Source organism: Pocillopora damicornis, chromosome 1, assembly GCF_964200805.1.
Source record: "Pocillopora damicornis chromosome 1, jaPocDami1.2, whole genome shotgun sequence".
Lineage (NCBI taxonomy): Eukaryota > Metazoa > Cnidaria > Anthozoa > Scleractinia > Pocilloporidae > Pocillopora > Pocillopora damicornis.
In genome coordinates, this window is record NC_142670.1 from 12,836,574 (window position 1) to 12,859,344 (window position 22,771).

The window sequence follows — 22,771 nt, forward strand, 5'->3', positions numbered from 1 at the left end:
TCGCCCGCGATTGATCTAAACGGAACGCGAGAGCGAAGATACTCCAGCTAAAACTGGGTGATATCTGAGACGATTACTCAAGCTGTTTTCAAATTTTTAAACATTATATCTATTACGATAAGTCTTAGTTTCAAATTTTATTCAAGATTGTATAAGGTTTTGTGTTTGTTACAGAAAAAGGGAATTTTTTTTCCATAAGTCGTACCGGAAATCACTTAAAAGAAAAAAACCCACCCTGCATACGGTAAGCAGTTCGTAAACATTTTTTTACGCGCGCTGCAAAATCTTTGAAGGATAGTGAAAATAGTAGCCTCTATATTGTTTGGAAATATGAACTGATATTTTGTCCTTGGACATTATCTGTTCTTGGAAGTTCTTAGCTTTCCTCCAGATCCGCTCTCGGAAAACTGTTTGCATCTTGGAACAGATGATATCCGCTCACAAATATCTGCACATATTTTAGCGCCAAATAGAGGCTGTTGTTTACATAGATCTTTCCCACAGATTTTTGAATAGGACTTGACGCAGGAAAGGAGGTGGTTGATGGGCAGTTAGATAGGCAAGGAAGTAAACAGATAACCAGGTGGGTTATGAAAACAGACAAGAAGGTAAACACGTGGGTAAGCAACGAAGGTGGGTAGGTAAGGTGGAGGTGGGTAAGTAGAAGGGTAGAGAGATGGGTGGTTAGGCGAGCACAAAGGCAGGTTAGTGGGGTGGGTGGGTAGGTAAGCAACGTAGGTAGCTGGGTAGGTAGGATGGGAGGCGGGTTGATGAGTAAGCAAGAGGGTAGGTAGGTAGGTAGGCAGTTACTTGGGTTCATAGGCAGGTTAGTAGGTAGGTAGGTAAGTAGGTAGTTTGGTGGGTGAGAAGTTGGGCAGGTAGCGGGTCGAACAGTTAGGTAGTTGAGGACATATGTAGCTAAATAGGAAATGTTTATGTAGGTACTTTTGTAAGTAGGTAGGCAGGTTGGTAGATGGACAGGGATTGAGGTAAATGGGTGGGTGGGTAAGGAGGTAGGTCAGGAAGTAGGTAGGCAGGTTGGTGGGTAGATAGGGAGGTAAGTAAGTAAGTAGGTGGGTGGGTGAGTTGGTGAAAAAGTAAATTGGTAGGAACGTTTGTGGGTAAATAGTTAAAACAGTAGGTAGGTAGGTAAGTGGGTCAGCAAGGAAGTAGGGCAGTAAGTGGGCAGGCAGGCTGGTGGGTGGGTGAGTGGGTGAGTGGGTTGGTAAATAAGTCAGTGGTTGGGAAGGTTGATAGGTAGACAGGCTAGAAGGAAGGAAGGTAAGTAGGTAAATAAGAGTGATGAGGGTAGGGCAGAAGGACAGGCTAAGCAGGCTAGATATTTGTCATGATCACTCAAACAAACACAAATTACACGTTTCTTTGAATTATTTTACAAACAATACCTCATCTTGAGAGACACAACAACAGCATGTACAAGGCTTCATCAAGCAGCAGCATACAGACGCTGCAATTCCAATGCCAAACTCAAGAGCACCAAGGATTACCATGGTTATACTGAAAGCTCTCAATTCTGTCGCTCCGTATAAGGCGCTGATAAGTAGGCCACTAATAGACGATACAATGGAAAATGCCATAAACAGGGCCGCCTGAAGGAGATAAAATGAAAGGTTCTCTCTTTAACAAAGAGGATTTGAATTATTTTGTACAATTGTTAGTGAGATGATAAATAGCGTAATTTGTTTTAGCATTGTAATACGAGTATTTACACAGACTCCAGAATATAACAATGTCTGGTATACGCTCGCAGTCTTTTAAGTAGTAGCAGCATTGTTTATGTATTCACAATAAAATATTGAATGATATTGAATCACCGAATCGGAGGTAAATTTCAATCCAACTCTGAGATTAATAATTGTTTTTACTGAACAAGAAAAAATACAGTTTATTTCAGTCCTTGTACCGAAAAATGATCGGAAACTAAACTCCTGACGTGCGTTTGGCAACTCGGAAGTGAATATTACTTAACAATGTTCAACTCCAAGCTGGCCAATCAGCGAGCTCAAACGTTTCTAGAATTTGCTTTTAAAATAGCAAGTTCCCAAGCGGTTGTCGGAATTGCGCTATACAAAATCTTAGATGTACATATACTTACATAGAAGTTGGTTGTTGACGTTCTGAACATCTTAGTAACAGAGATACCGAGGCCTCCTGTGATACACATCTACGATAAAAGCTTTAGATTAGCATAATGGTATTTTTAAAAATGATGATAATATCGCTTTGTCCCCTTCCCTCCTCGTCGAGCGAGCCAACGTTTGAGAATCGAGCTACACATAAGTGTAGAAGAGGCCTTAACATTCAGTGTTGCGTAATAAGTCATATGAGCAGTAGAGCACAAAGTTAGACTTTTGCGACTCTTCTTAAATACTCACGCTTTGTTTTTTTCCTTTTAAACGGAAATTTAGCGACCTAACGTAAATATAAATTATAAATGAGTATGAGTCAATCGAATAAAATAAAATTAACTTGATGATTTCATCTAGTAGTGCTTCTGCAACATGAAACGCGTACAAGCGATTTATTTAACTGCAGATTTACTTTTGTATAAACACGATTATCTACGTGTAAGGCAGTTCGTGTCGATGCTTGCTTTTTAACACATACTTGGTCAAAGGTCAAATGACTTCCGGTTGCACAGAAAAGAGTCATAATAAATGTAAATTCCCTTCAAACTTCGATTGAAAGAAAAGGAACATTAGTTGGAAATAGTTGTTCAGTTTATTTTGAGTGCTTGTTTTAATCGCGTAATCTTGGGTAATGGGAAACAACTTACAGTCTAGCCGGAATATTTTATTTTCTGTTTGTCCATTCAAATCAAAGCCATTCACGTCTATTCTGTAACTTAACTCGCTTGTTTTATTGTGGCTAATGAAAGCTGTCAAACTGCCCAACTTTTAGTCTTAGTCCCGTGTGCATGGAGGTAGACAGATAATGTGTACTTGCTAATCAACATAACTCAAACCACAACACTTTTACACAGTTTCAAATACCAACTTGTATGGACGATTCGAGCGAGTGAGACATTAGGCAATCTATCGAATAAAGTCTCTGGAGCTACATCTTTCAGCGACTTTCAAAATGTTTTAATTCTATCTTAACGCCCGGAATACTCTCGCGATGACTTTAGTGCAACATTCACTAAAATATTGCATTGGCACATTCCATCTTACCCAAATGCCGACCCAAATCCCAAAATATGAATGACCAAAATAAGACTCCAGCTAAAATCTGTCCACAATGCCGGCAACAATCAGGGCAAACCCAACGAGAATGTGAGCAAAGGCAAGACGTTGTCCTTTTGAAGCGATGCTTTGATAGTCATCCATGATTTTGGAGAGCTCGTATTCCGAGAAAAATTTGACTTTGAACTGTTCAAACCGAGCATGTCATGTTATATGCAAATTATGCAAATTAGAAGGATGCGTACGAACTGTTCCGCTTCAAAACTAACATATCTATTCATTTTGAAGCAATGATATTTGCTTCACGAATTTCCAATATTTTTATCACCTTTATATTTTTTTTATGAGGATTAAACGATTTGATCTAAAGAAGAGCAGGCAAAATTCCATAACAGTGGCGTATGAAGACGCACAGTGTAACAGTGTAACGCAATCAAAATTTTTCAACAACAGGGTGACCAACACAAATTGATGTATTTCGCAGAAACAAAGCGGAAGCGGAAAAAACAAATCAATCACATTGTCAGTTCTCGATGACGTACGACGGCTTTAATCCAGTTTTCAGTGGATGATAGGAAACGGGGTTGGCATCTATATTTCTCTTCTGGTTCCGTTGGCATGATTTTCCGTCACAAGATTGTATCGTTTTGTGTTTCTAATGAAACTCCGACTCTGTCGCAAATGAAAACCAACCTTAAAGGTTTTTGACGTTAAGCTGTTTCTAAGAGATTTTTTCCGCGTGCCTCGAAAAATTGAAGGATTATAATTTCGGCAGCCTCTATATGGCTCGAAAATATTCCTAGGTTACCGCTCTTGGACAGCATTGATTTCTCAAAGCGAACAGTTTTCCACGAACCTTGCTTTCGAGACATTGTTCTCTTCTCCGAATGTACAGTATTGGTGGACTGATCATTTCCCCACCAAATTGATGCGGCTGACCTCTAAGATGGAGCTCTTTACTTTAAGGCAAATGGCTGTAGGGGGACGGAAAAGACTCCAAAACTCTAGAGACGATAAGGAGAAAGACTTAAGATATACCAACACCAGTGTCACCCAACAGTCTCTGAGAGGTGATCGGTGAGGCCAATTTCTTGAATACCTTGGTCATGTCTGGCAGACCACAATATGTGTTCGTGGTTATACTTGAATAATTGTTGACATACGACGAACAAAATATATGAGAGTTATAAATATGAAGAAAGCTCAGACATTTGCATATCTAAATAACATCTCGGTCTGAATATCTCAATAAAGTTAAGTGAAATATTAATCAACGTATTTGTGATATTTTGCACCCTTCATGGCCATTTGAAACGTCTTTTTAAGAAATCATTTTTGGCCGGAGGCCGTTAAGAGAAGAAAGGGAGACAAGGGCCGCAAGCTAAAACCGCCTCCACTCCAAACCGAAATCAACGCCAAACTACGAAAATCTCTCCTAACTAGCAACGCAAAGAAATTCGAAGCACGCAAGCTGTTTCAAAATTACTATACGATGCAGCAACTTCCCGTGGCAGCCCACTGTGGTTCAAAACCGGTCATGATAACACGCGGAATGCAGACCGAGCAGCCCGCACTTTGCTCGCTATAGAAATTCAGCTGTTACAGCTTGCGAGACACTAACAAATTCATTCATGACCTATCACGCAATCGACTTCGATAGGTACCCAATTTCACCAGTATTATGTTTTTTTTTTTTATTCTTAGAAACCAAATTACGTTTTCTCACTTAAAAATTTTTATTCTACGCCTAGGTTGACCTTAAATGGAAGGCAAAAAAATCTCTTCTGGGAACTGGTTAGTGACTTAATGATAAGTAGTGATGAACAACAAACGAGCGCCTTTTGAATGCCGGTACATTTCTTGTGCATAATGGGTTGCATGCCTTGTTTAACACATTTCTTCTGAACTATGACTCAACTACTACAACTCAATTTTGAGCCAGATTAAAGTACTTCGTTTCGCTTCTACAGTTTTAAACAAAACTAAATGCTTCCATGACAGCTCGAAATAAAAGAAATAAAACTTTAATCACTTTCCGGCAGAACATTCCACAAATGTGGGAGAGTCACTGGTGTGTATCAACTACAAACTTCAAATACTGTAAAAAACATTTTAATTTAGGAATAGTGGTTTGCCTCGTTTCTTGATCAAATAATACGCTTAAGAGGTGTGCACTCAAATTTTTTTGTTTATTTTCCATCTGATGGGAATTCATCGTAGCCGGCGTCGACCTTTCAACCGTACCAAATTATTGCGTCAGACTTCAGTTCTAAAGAGCAATAAATGCACACAAACAGTGACATATGTTTTCCCATATTTTTTATTTTTGGCAAAATAAATAAATAAAACAAAATACCAATGAAACCTCGAGTCCCGTCTGCTGGTCACTTGGAAATTGTCCAATTAACTTTTATTTCACACACGCTCGAAATAACCTCGTCTAGTTTCGTCAGATAAAAAAAGAAAAAAACAAAACAAAACAATTTCTTAGTCTGCGCGGTTTACAGTCTGCATTTTATCTTGACCTGTCCAAGCACTGATTGCAAACACTTCTAATTAGATTATCATTTTTTTATCCTACTCCTGAGATCGTTCATTAACTAACATATCACGTTCCCCAAGAAATTAATGGTATTCTTCCTAAGTTAAAAATTGTTTCATGGCTTTAAGCGTGTATCAAGGAATGCTTTCTCAGAATCTTGAAAAGCGCCGAGGTTCACGGCGCAAGGAATAGTTCTTGATATATACTATATATCCACAATCATTATTCATCACTTGGATAGTTTATTTAGACCCAACATAAAGACCAGCTCCCAGTTGGCTTGTTAGCTCAGTTGGTAAAGCGCTGCATCGGTATCGCAGAGGTCTTGGGTTCATATTTTGCAACTTTATGAGCGATAAAATTCTGGTCTCAATTTGAACGTAAATCGATTTCTTTGGCAGAAATCAAGTAAAGTGGGATGTACCAGTAAAGTTATAGGTGATAACAAGAATTTAATTTTTTTTCTTTAAATATTTGACGACAGGAGACCTCTGGAGACCTTGATTGACAGAGAACTCAGCGATATATCCTTGAATGTGCTTCAGAATATGCAAAAATTATGTAAAGTCATCTTTTTTTGTTATTCTTTCCGCAGGGTGTATATCTCTAATTGCGCATGTTCCGGTGCCTAAAAAAATAGCGAGTGATACTAGGCCGCAAAGATCCCTACTCGATTAACTGTGAGTTCCTTGATTGGCCGTTTCAACCATGTTTTGACCAGCCACGAACCAGACTCACGCCTTTTCAGCGAGCTCGTAAGCGTACAGTATATTGATTAATTCAAAGCAGCAAATATTTAAACGGCGATCCGTAATGTAATGTTTTTGCTCATACGAGACCATTTTATTTTTCCACTAAAAATTGTGAAATCCTTTTAGTTCATCACGACTCTCATACACAAATTATGGCTGCTACATAATAAAGAGAAAGTGGTTTTGCCGGGAAGCCTGAAGAATAACTGGTCAATTAAAAATCGACTCTATTAGACTCACTTCGAAGTCATCATCTAAATGAACCAAGAGTTTAGTTACTACAAGAAATGTTGGTCTTTACCACGCTCGCTAAAAATAAATAAAAATCTTACCCTCTTCTTTCACTGTTTTCCTCTTCTATATGGTCACATGCCATTTTTTTACAGAAGAATTCGCAAAAAAAAAAAAGAAAAGAAAGAAAGAGGTGAAAAATGTTCTTCTTGATTCAAAAGATCTATTATTTTTCTTCCTTCCAATTTTTCTTTTTGTATTAACTGCAATCTTATGAGAACTTATTGAGTATGTTATTTAAAGTCTCGTGCATCTGGATAGCTCAGACAAACCTCCGCTACTGTTCACGTGGATAGGTTACTAAAACAGAAAAGATATACTTAAAATCCCGTATGTGCGACAGGGTGTCCTGATTTTTTTTCTCTACACCTGCACGTAGGAAAAGCATTAAACTGCGAATGTACACAGTGCAAACAATGAAGTTTTCAGGCATGAATAAAATACTGAATATTAACAAAACTAACAACATTCCGCCTGTCTATATGCGGATCAAAGCTGCAGATAAAAAGATAAACGTTGTCTTTCTGTCGTCGAGGAAGGTGCATTTCCACAAAGTAAAACTTACAGATCAATCGAAGACGTGTCAGGGATGTATGGACGGTTGAATGGCAGTACAGTATTGCAATGAATTTGAACCGAAATGGAATTCATGATTAACTTAAAAAAGTAGACTCAACCAACTGGAAATGGCAGTCGATTGCAATACGATCGTTTAGTTAACGGCGATAGGTTGATTGTAGAAATCAACCCATTGTAAAAAGTCTTTTTATGTCGTGAATTTCTAATTTTTATGAAGACGAACAATTCTACGCACCTGCTGCAAGTTACTTTCAGTCTATTGGTCCGACTAAGGAAAAAGAAAAAAATGGTGACTCACGTTCCGAACGTTCTACCGAGTATTAAGATTTGCATCTAAATCTAGCTCATACTAAAGAGTTTGAAATACTTGAGGGAAATACCGTTCATACGCTGCTCCCAAATACAATGTAACTGAACGAGAGCTACTGATAACTACCTGTGTACATAGTGGCCTTGACGAGTTGGATGATAAGTTAAACCGAATCCAGAAAAATGTTCAAAACCTTTTTGAGAAGTTGTGCACTGGGTAAGTACCACCTCTCTTACTCCCTCCAGGTATAATGTAGAAATGAAATCTATAGACTTGACTTTCTACTTGTGAATATTTTTTATCGATTTTGGGAACTTCCTGTGACACTCGGGCAAAAAAAAACTGAGAAAAGAAATTTGTCAGGTGGCAATTATCAAAGAGAAGGATGGCGATTCTTCTCTTAGTTAGTGCCGTAATGTGTTTCAGTTTCTAGACAATGCAAAATGATTGAAAAACAATGGAAAGTCATCGTTATTCATGTTGTTTTCGCTGCGGTGATCTGTGTAACGGCTCTAAGGAGCCACATGTAGAATCAAAGAAACACAATTATAGCTTAATTGACATCCTTCAAAGCTGTTGCGACAAGTCAAAAGAGAATCACGTACATTGTCGCTCTTCGTTCATGCGTCAGATGACAGCCGGAAAAATTAGACGTTTTCCATCAAGCGACGGAAGTCGAACAGTTTAGAAGCAATCCTAGAAATGCCCTTTGCAAGAAGTTGGGAAATATTTTCGCGCTCTAGGCGCTTCCAGCGTGCTTGGAAACAGAACAGAGCACTGTATAGGCTTTTTTATTTGTTGATATAACTGGTATTAGGTTAGGCAGATGCAGAAATTAATGACCCAGCACTTGGGAAAAATTCTTGGATATCTTATGCCTGCTAAAACAAAAATGATAATTCAACGAGCTAGAAACCACTGAATTACTTGACAAAAGTAGAATTACCAATAGCGTGTTGAAAAAAACCGTAAGGGAATATTAATGATGGAAAGACACCTGCAAAAAATTCATCACGTGTAACAAGAAATTAGATTATTCTAGAAAATCTCGCGCAATTTTTAGAAACAGACAAAATACGAAATTACTTGGACAACCGACTATCGTTTAGAGTCGGAGATTGCTTGACCAGTTTTTAATGACTGAAGTTTTATTTCACTAACACATTAGAAAATACCAGTCATTGAAACGTTTTAATATCAGCTTTGTTGATACAGTTTATTAATTCTTGTTTTTACGAAGCAAAACAATAATTAACATCTATTGCCTTGAGCCTTCATTTTAATTAGTCGTTCAATTTAAGAAGAACCAAGTTATGACTTATGTCACGTCGAGAAGACAGCGTCCCATCGAGAGTTACGATGTACTTAGCACCGTGCGTGCATCTAAAGAAACTCGAATATAGAGTTCAAAACGCGCCAAGAAACACTGCATATGCGCTTTGGTAAATGAACCGACGACAACCAAAGAAATGAAAACATTTCACACCATTACGATATGCACTTCCATAAAACTAGAACGAAAAAGGTTGTTTTGCTGTCATGAAGTTCTTGTTTCTCTTCAATAAAATAATGCTCCGCATCTGGAGCAAATAGTCCGCGGTTTACTTGGCTGGTTTACTAAGGTACACAAAAAGAATACAACCTTGGTGACGCGAAGCGATCAAAGCTTACGATATGCAAAACTGTCTACATAGTGCAAGAGAGTTCGAAAGAGCTTGAAAGATATGCTGCACATGCGCAGCCTTCGAAGGAAACTTACATCAATCTCATGAAAACAATTGACAGCAATATATCCATAGTTTGTATTGATGAATTTGGATGATGGGTGGAATCAAAGCCAGAAAAATACATATGTTCAACGCGCTTTTTATAAGTTGCACGCTGTGTAAGTACCAGCTAAATTATATCTCTTATATCAGAATGCTGTAGAAAAGTGGTTTCACAAAATCATGAAAATAATTTTGGAAAAAGAATCAGGCTATTTGGTAAGACTTATTTTGCGTTTCTTTATTTCAGTACGATGCAGACTTAAATATTTGAAAACAATCAGCTAGAATGACAAAATCTAATATTTTTAAAGATGTAGCGACCATTTTAAACCATGGTTGTTGGGTTATGACGGTTTGCACAACAGTTTTATTTCTAGCAATGATGTTAAGGATCATATGAACGCAGTCGCTTGGCTGTGATAGTGCTCTCGTCTTTCACCTGTAAAGTGGCCTCTCGGAATGATCGATGGTTTTTAATTAACTGGCCGAATACGGGCACTTGAGTTGACTGAAGTTGACATTAGGTTTGACAGATGTCTCACCGTTCGAGTCGGGCCGAATCGATATTTCCTAGTGATGGAGGTTTTATCCAGTTCTGTCTCCATTTTAATTATGATTTCTAGGCTTAACTTAACCTCAACCACTGTGATCTATTTGTGATTTGATACCTAAAGCTTAGTCCCAATTAATTGGTCTTTATGACATCATAATATTAATTACTATCGGTTATCTGACGGAAGAGCAAACCATGTTTGAAAAACTTGTCGCTACCCTTTAGCAAGGAGAGGAAAGTTGGTATTCTGATCGTATTAAATTCATCGAAATATATGTTTGTATCTAAAATCAAGTTTTAGCATGTTTTGTTTTGTTTGAATTTATCCAAATTGCCCTTGGAATCTTCAGAAGGATCATGCAAATGAAGATATCACTCGGGAAAGTCTCGATAAATTGTGGAAAACTAAACAGAAATGTCTGAAAAATAGAGAGGTTTTATTGCGTTGACATAGACTTGGTAAACACAAGAGAAGGTTGGATTGGGAGAAAGGTAGATTGCAAGAGGCTGTCAAGGAATTGCATAACTTTCGAGGATTATCCTAACCTTCTGAGAATTCTCTTAGCACAGAGGACGTGTCGAAATTATTTTAGTCAGCTACCAAATGTGACTTAAAAACTGCGTTTGTTTTGGAGAGCCCGCATACAGCTCGTTAGCGTTGTTTAAAGATTGAAGTCTAGTCTTCCGTAGCTTACAAAGGCCAAAAACCTCAAAGCGTTGATCATTTTCTGTCCGGTGGCAGGCATTTTGACCGGAAAATATTTGCAGTCTTACATTAAACACAGAGAGATGGTCGCTATGTCGCACATTTCTGAAAAGAAACAACTACGTGAATGGACCTTTTACAGCGTTGCAGATATGGAATTAAAAAATTTTGCACAATAACGGTCTGGTGTTGTAGCTTCTCTATCGGAAGCAAAGTTAGGGATGCAGCACATGCATACCATAAGTTATCGAAAATTCATTTCTTACCCGCGGAATCTTGCCTCATTAACATCTGGTAAATTTCTTTAAACAGAAACTAAATTGAGATGTTTCATACCTGTCAAGGTTTGAGCGACGGTTTTGGAAAATCTTCATATATGTTATTTGCGCATAGTTTTACTTTTGAAGGGCGCCTCGTTGGTACACGTGCTATTGAAGAAGTCGGCTGCGCATGACTATCACAAATATGTCGTGTCTTCTAAAAATTGGGAGGATCCGGATTTGGATTTGTAATCCAAGATTATACAGATCACGGTGCATCAAAGGAACGGTGCTTTAGTTCATCACATCAGTTACCATGACAGCAACCGGGAAACTGTAGAGCGCCTCAGCGGAATTGCGCGCTAAATTTAAAAACGAAAACAAGATGGCCGTCGCGGATAGAGCAGCTGAAGTACTTACTTCTTTGTAATTGAGCACCGCTAGGCAAAATGATTGATTTCGGATCCTTTTCCCAAAATGCATTTGATAGATCACTGATCTGAAAATGGATTTGCTCGAAAGGAACGCTACAGATCAGAAATCCTGATCCGGATTCTCCCAAAGGAACGCACCCTTAATGTCAAGTGTCAATCATCATCCGAGACAGTATCTTGAACGCGAAATTCCCAACGAAAATAAAGTTTTCGTGGACGGACGTGTCTCACGAAGTTCGCTTAGGCTCTTAGATAATTAATTCGTATTACTTTGATGTATTTGGAAATCTGTGAATTAAAGAGATTTTCCCAAAAATTAAGTATTTCATCCTTTTCCTATTTCAAGTTTTTTTTTAAGTGGAGGGTGGGGGGTGAGGCCTTGCTATTGAAAGAATTGTAATCATAAAATCTGGAGATTACATAGTTACTGTGACTACAGTAAGTCTGCATACACGAGAGAACCTTTCTTAGGACATTTATCCCCATGTCGTGTGCAGCACTTAGTATACTTTACCTGCTAGTTTTTGAGTGGCGAAAGACATTTGTCAATAAAACTCTTTAATTTGTTTTCTTAGATGTCTTTTAGGAAAAAATATCTTATTCTAAAATTCCTATTTGTAATGAAAAACACACCGAATGAGTGAATTCATCTATTGCCACGCAAACTGGTCAGACAAGTAACTTTTCAGCGCCAACACATGTAAAAACATTTTTTTTTAATTTCCCTTTACAGTAATGCTGACTTTGACAAAGCATTTATATGGATCAGGTGAGAAGTGCTAATTAAGACTCTAACAAACATGTATTTACTTTCCCGAGAATTAAAGGGAAACATGGTAAAACTCTGATAGATTTATCAGGATCAAAATAATTACTAAGCTAATCATTTTCGAAGTGCACTTAAAAACCACAGTATGCCTCAGGCCTCAGAAAAAATACTGTTAATTTGCTCTCACTCTGATCCCAGAACTACCATTTACGAATTAAAACAAATAATAACAATAACATTATGAAAACTGTGGATGGTCTTTGCCAACAAGCTATCCATGTTTTCTTGTGTTTAGTTATTCCCATTTTATAATTTTTTTAGTTTTTTTTTCCCCAGAATGCCAGATTTCATGTTTTGAAGATTCCTGTTACATATTGCAAAACCAAGGACCGAATTGGAACGATAACAGAATATTATGTCAAAAGCAGGGGGCTGACATAGTTTCCATTGAAACCGTAAAAGAATGGAACTTTTTAAATGACTTGATTCAAAAACCCAAATGGAAATATAATAAGTGGATGATTGGTTTGGAAAAAGAAGCCGGCAATTGGACTTGGGTGAGTGGAAAACCACTGACCATTTGCAAATGGGATAAAAACCAGCCAAGTGACGACGGAGATGTGGCAATAATAGTCAAGACGTCTTTGAATGATAGTAAAGTGGGCCTATTTCAAGTGACCCACGGAGATCAGCCTTATGCCTCAATTTGTGAAATTACCAAAGGTAAGACGCAACACAATTGAGTAAACTAGGGGTGTGCTCAAAGCCCTTGAGCGTAAAAAAAGTGCTACCAGACCTTGATAAAATGATAAAACCTTGCACCTTTATTTCCCTTATTGTGGGGAAGCTTCAAACCAATTTCTTCATTTTAGTTTTAAAATGGCCAATATTCTTGGTCTACTAAGCCTGATAATTTAATTTCGATCATCGCTAAAATTTTCGAGCTTCTCACAGTAGTGAATGAAATATCGTTGCAAAGGTGTCAAAGAACATCGTGATAATGAACATATTTAAGCTTTACCCTCGTGAATAAATGGAAGGAGACCCACGTTTTAATGAAATATTGTTTACCTTCGATAAATCTCCAAATGGATATTGTTTTGAAGACTCGTTTTCTCATTTTGAAGATTGTTTTAAAGACTCCTGCTACGTGTTTATGGCCTCTGGGTTTACATGGATGTTTAACAGAGATTATTGTCGCGACTGCGGAGTTGACCTAATTTCCATTGAAACCGAAGAGGAATGGTTCTTTATTGATGGCGAGATTCGAAATCGCGACACTGCGGAGTGGTACATCGGGTTGGAAAAAAAGGAAAATAATTGGACTTGGGTGAGTGAAAAGCCACTGACGATCGGTAAATGGAGAGCAAACCAGCCAAGCAATAACCATAGAGTGGCATTTATAATCAGGGAGTCTGATTCGGGTGAACAGGGCTTATCTACTGATCCAGCGGGGACAGATCCCAAAGCTTTCATATGTGAGATGCCCAAAGGTAAGACAAATTTGCGCCTGCTTAGCGCACAATAAACAGAGAAGCGCGTGTCTAGGCCCTTAGTGAGACAGAAATGTCATCATGGACCACACTGTCATGAATATATTGATCTTGGCTTTGCGCGTCACGTTTCCTCTGCACTTCGCAAATGTGTATGAACTATTCATTATGGATGACTTGCAGACGAAAATGGAGACCATAATACTCGATCTACCCATCCCAGCCACTTTGATATCGAGCATCACAAAATAGTCAGACTTAAGGTTTCAGAACCGGAAATTAAAAGAATTGAGATTGATGCAATTATGGTGGACTAATCAGTTCGTCCAGCATGGTTTGCTTATGAACGAGACTAGAGAAAGAATACAGAAATCGGCTTAGGTATATCCTTACTTTTATTTTTTTTCCCTGAAAACTCATCGAAATTAGCAGGGCCATCATTGTCATCTGCGACGGTATGGCCATCAGAATCGGCAAAGGCAGTAGCGTTGTTATCGCCATCGATCTCTTTAGGAGCGTCGCCCTCACTGTTGCCATCACCATCGCTGTCTCTGTTTCGATTGCCCTCGCCCTCACCATCGCTGTCTCCGTTGTCGTCTTTGCTGTGGCCATCGCCATCTTTGATAATACCATCTTCATCGCCGTCGCCTTCAAATTCAGTTCAGAAGCTGGTGAGTTTTGTGATTATTTACCATCCATGTACATGTTAAGTTTCAGAATGTAATTAGTTCATACCAATAACTGACACTTTCACTATCTTAGGCAAATGAATATGTTTCCAAACTTCGCGGACTTGATAGCAACAAAAAGACCTCTTTGCAGGTATCTAACGTTACCAATAACTAATATATTATCGTACAGAATATATCCAAAAAAATATGTAAATATATGTGTATATATAATTGTGGGAAATTGTAGCAAATGCTGTTGGAAAGTGCTCAATACACGTGAGTGTACAGCGAAATAAAGTTCAAAATGACTAAAATGAAACATGCATGATTCCCTGTAACTCACGAGTTACATGGAATAACTTAGACTGACAGCAGCTATTGTATTTTCCTTTTGAAGAACGTTCCCTTTAATTTATTCTATCGGAAGCTAATGGAAGAATGAAAGGTGTATGTATCATATGTATATATATATATATATATATATATATATTCAAATAGCGACGTTTTGAGAACGAGTACATATTTACATATATGCTTATATGTACTTTTATATGTAAAGAGAGACAGTGACAGAGGGCGGGAAAGAAATTTGATAAGGCTACCTGGGCCAAGGAAAACGCAGCTTTTAAACAACACTCTGCATACTTATATCGTTCCAGGACCGGAACAGAATTAATACTGGACACATTCTCCACGCTTCTTTAACATCAAAACTCTCATCTTCGTCGTCCTTTTGTAATGTTTGCACTGCTTATCAAATAAAGTGGATTCCAAGTTGCCGTGCGTCTGTTTGGTTATGGATAACAGAAAACTTCAGGAGTATTGACCAAATCAATGATCAGTTTCTTTGTTCTTACCACATTTTGGCTTCGTTAATGATCTATAAGTATTTCAACTGTTATTAAACAGATACATGGCAAAATGGTATCTACTTGTAACAAAACAACGTTATAAGTAATTAGAACCACACGCTTGACATAGATCCCTATGATATTATTGAAAATCACATGGATAAAATTGTTTTACGTGATTTCAGGAGGCTGTAAACGTGTTTGAAAACTTCATCGTCAGCTTTGAAAACATGTCAAAACTTCATGAAGGCCAGTTCACCATAGACGAGTTTCAGAAAGGAAGAGAATCCATCTTTAATGTGGCTGTCGCCTTCGAGAAATTTTCTCTTAATTATGGCAAGCATCACCTTCCAATAAAGATTGTAAGCCACAAAATGGGTGAGTAAAAACACCGCCACTTATCAGATTTGTGAATAAAATTCTTCGTCGATGCTTATTCACGGTCTGAGTGACTGACACTTTATCTCCTAAATAGGATCATGACTTTTACAACTGGGCTGGGTTGTTCTGAGCTAAGTTTAGATAGTCGAGGATTCATGTGAAGTCTGATTTCAGATATCAAAGCTATAAAAGAGAATTCAGCATAATTCCATTGGACTATTGACTGTAATCTTGATGATTGTTTGACTCTTCAAAAAGAGTGAAGAAAATTATCTCAAAATGGCTTTTGAACGAAGGAATGAAGAAACCCGGATCAGAATTTAACTTTAGGTGAGCGCCAATTGGCCTCAGAACAACTGAGTGGGTCCTGAGTCATTTACAAACGCTTATGTTGGATCTAGTCTGTCTCTTTATTCTTCAATTTTTAATCGTATTCATCCATAAGCAGGAAGTCTATTTTTTTATCCTTCAGTGCTGGAAGTCCAAAAGGCCTACCGCCAAAATGCAAGTGACTTTTACCTCGACGTACACGAATGGCAAACGAACATCAATATTGCCTCTTCAAATTTTGCAGATAACGGTTTGTGTTACCTGTTGTCTTCAGTCTGAAAAAAAAAAAAAAAAAATATATATATATATATAAATATGGGGGTAGTGTCTACCTTTGCATAAAGTGCTCAATGCTGTGGTAGCAAAGCTAAGTATACATAAGTTAAAGAATTAAAGAGTACGCATCGATTCTCTGTGACTCTGAGTTTCGCGCCGAAGCGCTCGTCAGACAGAACTTTATTCAATGAATGAATGCCTCCTTATATACAAATAAGATAAGTAGCTAATTAATTCACTAGTGTGATGATCTGATCTATGTCTGAAATAAAGATTCTATAGAGCTATTGCTGGTGGCTTGTGAAATTTGCTGAGTAAAACTTATTCTCTTAGCGGCATTTAGAAATGAGATCTGTTTTTTTGTTTTATAAAGACAGCTTCTTAGCTCTAACTAAGTAAAGTTCTTCTGTGAGGCACAAGTGGCACCGCTTGCCTTTGTTGCTGTAGGCCGGGGCGGTCGCTAAAATACTCCAGTTAATTGCAAAATTGGTGTTGTTGTCTTTGAGTGTCCAGATCTGCTTTGATAGTTCCGTGCTGTTTGAATAGTTTCTGTTCCGAAAAGAAAGTTTGTGTTGCATATAACACTAACAGAAGGAACTTTTAAATAACGTTATTATTTAATTAGTAAGTCTGTTGTAATCTGATGTCGATGTTCACTAGGGAGTATTTGTTCTCATGGCAGCATTTAGAAATTAATTCAGCTGTTTTGTTAAGGTTGCTTGCTTTGTCGGCTTTAATAATGTAGAGTTTTTCAGTTAGGCAGAGGTTTCATCGTCTGGAAATATTGTTACAGGTATCGACACCAGATTACAATTAAACAGCGTTGACGTAATTTCTCACGGAGGACAGTTCACAAGTTTTTCAGGCTTTGCTTCCAAAACCTGCACTCATCGGGTTTATTTGTTTTATGGCCTGAGGGAAATACATAGATTTACCTTTTTTAGGATCAGTGGTCGTCGGGTGTGTATATAAGAATCTGCAAGACATACTGCCGAAAAGTCAACCCAACAGGAATGGAACAGGAAGCACAAGGTAACAATATTGTCTTCTTTGTGCTCAAAACACCTGGCCCTGGTTGTTCGAAGGGTGATTAACGTTATCCACTGAATAATTCGCTATCTGGTAGATAGAGCAAAACATTTTGTTAACACTTATCTGCTGGATAGCGTCGACTGGCGTTATCTTCCCTACGTAGAGAATATCGGCTAAGATATGCAAATAGTTTCGTAAAACCACCATATTTGTGTCCCATTCTGGTTCATTTTCAAATCATTTTGTACACAGATATTTGGGTAGCAGAATAATAATGGCAGCAATGGAACCTAAACCAAAAAAATTGCTAGAAAATGTCGTCTTGAAGTTCAAAAACATAAAGGTAAGCAAGATTAAGTAACATGAAAGTAAAGAAAGATTATTTGGAATACGCTGTTTTTATTTCATCTCACCGCCATGGTTTTTTATTTTCAGATAGAAGAAAGGGTGAAGAATTGCACGTTTTGGAGAAGCTTCAGCGAAAGGTAAAACATTGCAATACATCATTTACTTTTCTTAGAATTTTCTTGTTCGTTTGGTCGTCCGTTTGCCTCTATGTTCCCGCCAATATTTTCCGTGAATTTCGTTGTCCAGTTGCATGTTGGCTGTATTTGCGAATGTCCCCTTATTTTCCGATTGTCGCGGAAGACACTTTTACGTAGAATTTTTGTTTCATTATTTTTCCCTTTATTTAACATTAATTTTCCCGCATAATTTGTCTTGATAAGATGATTTTCTCTATTAAAATTATTTTTTCCAAGCTATAATCCTTCTATCTACAACAACTTTTGTCTAAAAATTTGGAATATACCCAATCAAAGTTTGAATCTATGCCTAGCAAGGAAGTATTGTAAATAACTTCCGCCTTGACTTATTAAAACTAATAAGGAACTGCCAATAATGTAGTCGATGTTATGAAATCAAGAGGGTTTTGATGAAATTCGCTCTTTTGGTACTATGGAAGGCTATTTCCTACACTACGTCTTGTCTGCTGAAGTTATTCTTCCTTTGCAGCTCCGACGGATTTTCAGATGAAGGATGCCACGTAGTTACGTCGAGAAGCAATTCAGAAGAAACAGTTTGTAGCTGCAATCATTTGACTCATTTTGCTGTATTATTTGATTACAACGATGGCACAAAGGTAACCTATTATATGTATGTTCTTCTTCCAGCACTGGTAAGACATGTAAATTAATTGAACTAATTCACGTTTCTCTATTCTCTTTTTTCACGCTATGTGGCGTAGCTTTCCAAACAGGACGAGACTGTGTTGAAGATAATTACCTACTTAGGATTAAGCTTGTCGATCATTGGGATCCTTGTAACATCAGCCTTGTACTTTTTCTTTACGTAAGTATGGTGACTAAATAATCGATGAAGTACACATTCTCATGTCTTCTTCTAATTGCTATCGATTGTAATTTCTCAACAAAGGAAAAAAAACTATGGGATAAACGTAAGTTTATGTTATCCAAAATGTTCTTTTTAATTTCTCCGAAACTAAGGTAAAGTAAGTCGATTAAATAACCAATTTACTTTACATTTCATGTTCAATTAGAAGAGCATTAACAATGCATGGTCTCTTTCCTCAGTCCTTAATGTTTTCTTATTCTATACTAACTTGGCTTTTTATTTGCCTTTTGAATCTGAAGCTTTTGATTGACCTTTTTTTTGGTGTTTGTTTTTTTTGTTTGTTTTTCTTTTTTTGCTTAACTTTTCATTTGAATTAATTTTGGTTTGATTATGTATGCTTTTTTTACTCATGTTTGGTTTTTGTTTTTCCTTCCTTTTTCGTCATCTTTCATTTCACCAGAGATGTCCGTCAACCTCTGTCTCAAATTCGACTGAGTCTTTCTGTGTCCCTCGGAGTTGGACAGCTAATTTTTCTCGCAGGAGTAAACGCCACAGAACACACGGTGAGAGGCTTCTCCGATCTTTTCATTTAATTAATCAAATCTTTCTGCCAAAACAAAAAAAAAAAAACAACAAAAAAATACATATTTCCTTTTACAGGCTGCTTGTATCGCAATAGCAGCTCTGATGCAGTATTTCCTGATGGCTGCCTTTTGCTGGATGCTGGTCGAGGGAATCTACCTCTACCTGTTTGTTGTGAAAGTTTACAACATCAACACCAAGATGCACATGCATCACGTCATCTCATGGGGTATTTCCATGACTTATTTTACTACGACATGTATTGGAGGTAGTACCGTGCTCTCATATTTGGTGTTGTCATCAAGTCAAGTGCTTTGAATTTATTTTTTTGTATTTATGGGTAGGTTTCCCTATGATCATGATGGCCATTTCACTTGGCATTGCTGCTGCGCAAGAAGGAATAAAAAGCTATGTCAATGATAAATAGTAAGGAACACATCAATAGGGTACTTTTTACCTTTCTTCTCTCTCTCGCGCACTATCAAGTTAAGTTCATTTTATTTTTCTTGTTCCGTTTTTCCTTGGGTCTTTTTTTTTTTTAATTCATTCTGATGACTTTTATTCTTGTCTTTCAATTTTATTAGTTGTTGGCTGTCTTCGACCAACAATCTGATCTGGATATTCATCTCCTTTGTAACGTTCATCGAAGTTGTGAGTTTATGATTAATTTATTTCACGGTGCTTGGTTTACCGAACTAGTTACTCACTATTTTTTTATAGGACTCACTATGTTTCTTTGTTCGACCTAAACTAAACAAATAACTTCTATACTAAGATTCTCTTGGCTTCTCGACTACCAAGTATAGAAACTTAATTCAGTGATTTTAATGGAATTTTTAATAGGTCAACATCTTGATACTCGTACGAGTCATAAAGGAGATGACCAATTTGGTGCAGCCAACAGGTGAAGACGACCATATTCAGCAAATACGGTAGGATTCACAACACAAAATTATTCAAAATAATAAAAACAAATTTCCTTAACAAGCTGTACGTACGGCAACGTTCGCCCGGCCCCCTCATCCCTTGACCAGTTTGCTATTACGATACCTGTTAATGAGACTGCGAAAAAAATTATCAACTCTTATGCATGCACCTTCAATTTTGTTGTCGATCTTAGAATTGGTATCAAAGCTTGCGCACTGATGATTCCTTTACTGGGTGTCACGTGGCTGTTTGGTCTTCTTTCGCCTATACAAAAGGCTTTTGCTTACATTTTCACAATACTCAACTCTACTCAGGTGAGTGTCCGATTGAAACTCTTAAACCCAATCAATCTAGATTGTTCAATTTACACAGCTCTAACCGAAGAGAGAACCCTTTATTAGGTGATATAAAAAAAAATTAAAAACCTGTTAACTATCCACTTGACCCGAAATATATTCGTAGCAGTCTTGTTAGACCTATTAGATACTGATTCTTGAAGACGATTATTATATGCATTGTGCACTGAGAAATTCAAACAACGCACGCTCCGCCGCTTCCTACCTAAGTGCAATATTGTAAAAAAATTATCTTGAAATTATGTTTCTGCAACAGGGTTTCCTGATTTTCGTTCTACACGGCTTACGAAACAGTCAGGTAAGAAAAGAAAACTAAGTCAAGAATAAGGAAAGTGCACATTATAGCACAAATGTTTAAGCATGAATAACTATTTGAATGAAATTTGAAAGAAATGTATCGTTTGTTGCTTGTCTATCTGCAGATCAGAGAGCGATTGAAAAGAAAGATGAACGTGGTTTTTACCACTTCAAATAAGGAGGACTCCAGAAGGAAGAGCCCACAGGTCAATTCAAGTGACGTCGGCGATGCACGGGCAGTTGAATTGCAGCCTCGCAGTGACGTTAAATCGAATTAGCACTCTACTTAAGTCAGTGGATTTAACTGTCTGCCAGTAACATTCTATTCCATTGAACGATTGTGTAGTAAATAGCGATTAGTCGATGGCGATCGATCTGAGTTTCAATCTGCTGTTAAAATGTAATGTAGTAAAAGTAAATTAACTTAAGGTGCATCATGTAAGTCGTTAGTTTTTAGTTAGTAGGACGGATGTAGAGCTACCGAGTAGAAATACTGTCAATAAATTGTTATAACTATTATTATTATTATTTTATTATTATTAAGTGAGATTGTTCTCTTGTTTATTGTTTTAGCAATTCACCAGCTGCAAGTGCTATTTTTTATCTTAAAGGCCTTTCCAGAACATCGCATACATAAACTTGCTAAAGATCTTTTGTTAGCTACATGCTAAGTTGTCCTCACTAAGGATCAAATTATCGTAACTACAGGTTGATCTGGCTTGTTATTAAGTGACTTTCATTAAAGGTTAAATCTACTTTAGAAGTTCAATGAACTCATGACATGAAATAATTACAAATTCTTCTTTAATTAACCATGCGTTTAGTTCCAACACGCATTTGACTGCCTTCTTTGAATCCTCGTGCGCTACATTTTAACGCTTGCTACATGATGCTTTCACGTTTCATATCGGAGAGGATACTTGTCAAACAGTACCTTGTTACTGTAATATAAGTAGCCTCGTCCAACATCTACTGTTATTACTTATGAATAAACAGATGAATAGATAGATGATGCTGAGTTAATGAATAAATAACTATGTTAAAAAAGAAAGAAAAGAGATTACATATTTTAACCCTTTCATGCCCAAGATCTCATTTTTAATTCTCCTCACTGTCTGCCATCCAATTCGCAGGTGCTACTTCTGAGAATTTGGTACTGGATCAGCTAGAAAATCCTCAAACTTAAAGTTTTCCTTATTCTCATAACCTGTCTGATCGATATTGTATTGATACTGTAAGGAGAAATTATGTCTCGGTCACTCATTAAAGTTAAACGATTAAGGATCACTTGAATTTTTCAGTCCTTACTCTCCGCATTCCTTAGATAAGTATTTTTATTTCGAATCGTAAATGTATCGATGAGTTCTGATATTTACAATCGGAGCCGTGGTAACCAAAACTGGAGAAAACTTCATTTCACAGCGATCGAAGAAAAATTGCGCACAGTAGACAATTTAAAGGAACGAAGCGTAGTAATAGATATGTTAGGTAATTCAATCAGCCCCATTTCTAAACGTCAATACAAGTGAGACATATGTCCTAAAACCTGCTATTGCATCTCCCCAAATTAATGTGTTTCTTGTTCTTGTAAACACTTCTTGAACAATATTATGGTTTTGACATGTGACTAGAAAAAAAAGAATCGGATAAAAATATTATACGTACTTTTCTTCCCCTACTTTCAAAGGAGCAAAGAGAAGTGTGCACGGTAGGAATTGACGCACTCACAGCGTAGGTTACAACTTAAGTATTATCTTTGCTAGAAAAACAAATTGCAAAAATTTATCCTTCAAGCTTTACTTTTTTCCTTAATGGGCCTCGAGCACTGCAAAGAGATTAAGGGATAATTGAGCAGTCTTTTTCCAGCTCAGTTTTTTCGGCAACGTGATAAGCACGAACGCCTTGCATAAAGCTCAGCTAATGGAAACACGACAAAACAATCGACAACATTTTATTATTAGGTCATACCTGTTTATAAATTAGCATATAGGGCTACTGGCACTACCATACTTCATCAGAAGAAAATAAACAAAGGAGAGGATTCTGAAATG

At 37.3% G+C, this 22,771-nt stretch overlaps 1 protein-coding gene and 1 long non-coding RNA gene across 2 annotated transcripts; one reads left to right on the forward strand and one right to left on the reverse strand.

Moving 5' to 3' along the window:
- Positions 1-2,125: 2,125 nt before the first annotated feature.
- On the reverse strand, positions 2,126-3,433 carry LOC149052071 (uncharacterized). The gene is made up of 3 exons (XR_016181642.1): positions 3,195-3,433; positions 2,397-2,433; positions 2,126-2,185 (listed from the first exon to the last, which is right to left on the reverse strand). It is a non-coding gene; the product is annotated as an uncharacterized LOC149052071 (long non-coding RNA).
- An 8,704-nt stretch (positions 3,434-12,137) lies between these two features.
- On the forward strand, positions 12,138-21,776 carry LOC149052072 (uncharacterized). The gene is made up of 20 exons (XM_089180163.1): positions 12,138-12,171; positions 12,508-12,894; positions 13,299-13,664; positions 14,094-14,335; positions 14,427-14,486; positions 15,372-15,564; positions 16,016-16,147; positions 17,118-17,205; positions 17,458-17,548; positions 17,641-17,690; positions 18,220-18,346; positions 18,452-18,555; positions 19,019-19,121; positions 19,219-19,369; positions 19,485-19,566; positions 19,725-19,791; positions 19,984-20,072; positions 20,261-20,381; positions 20,680-20,721; positions 20,846-21,776. The coding sequence occupies exons 1-20, from the start codon at positions 12,138-12,140 to the stop codon at positions 20,996-20,998; spliced, it is 2,682 nt and encodes an 893-aa protein (XP_089036289.1). The 3' UTR covers positions 20,999-21,776.
- Positions 21,777-22,771: the final 995 nt, after the last annotated feature.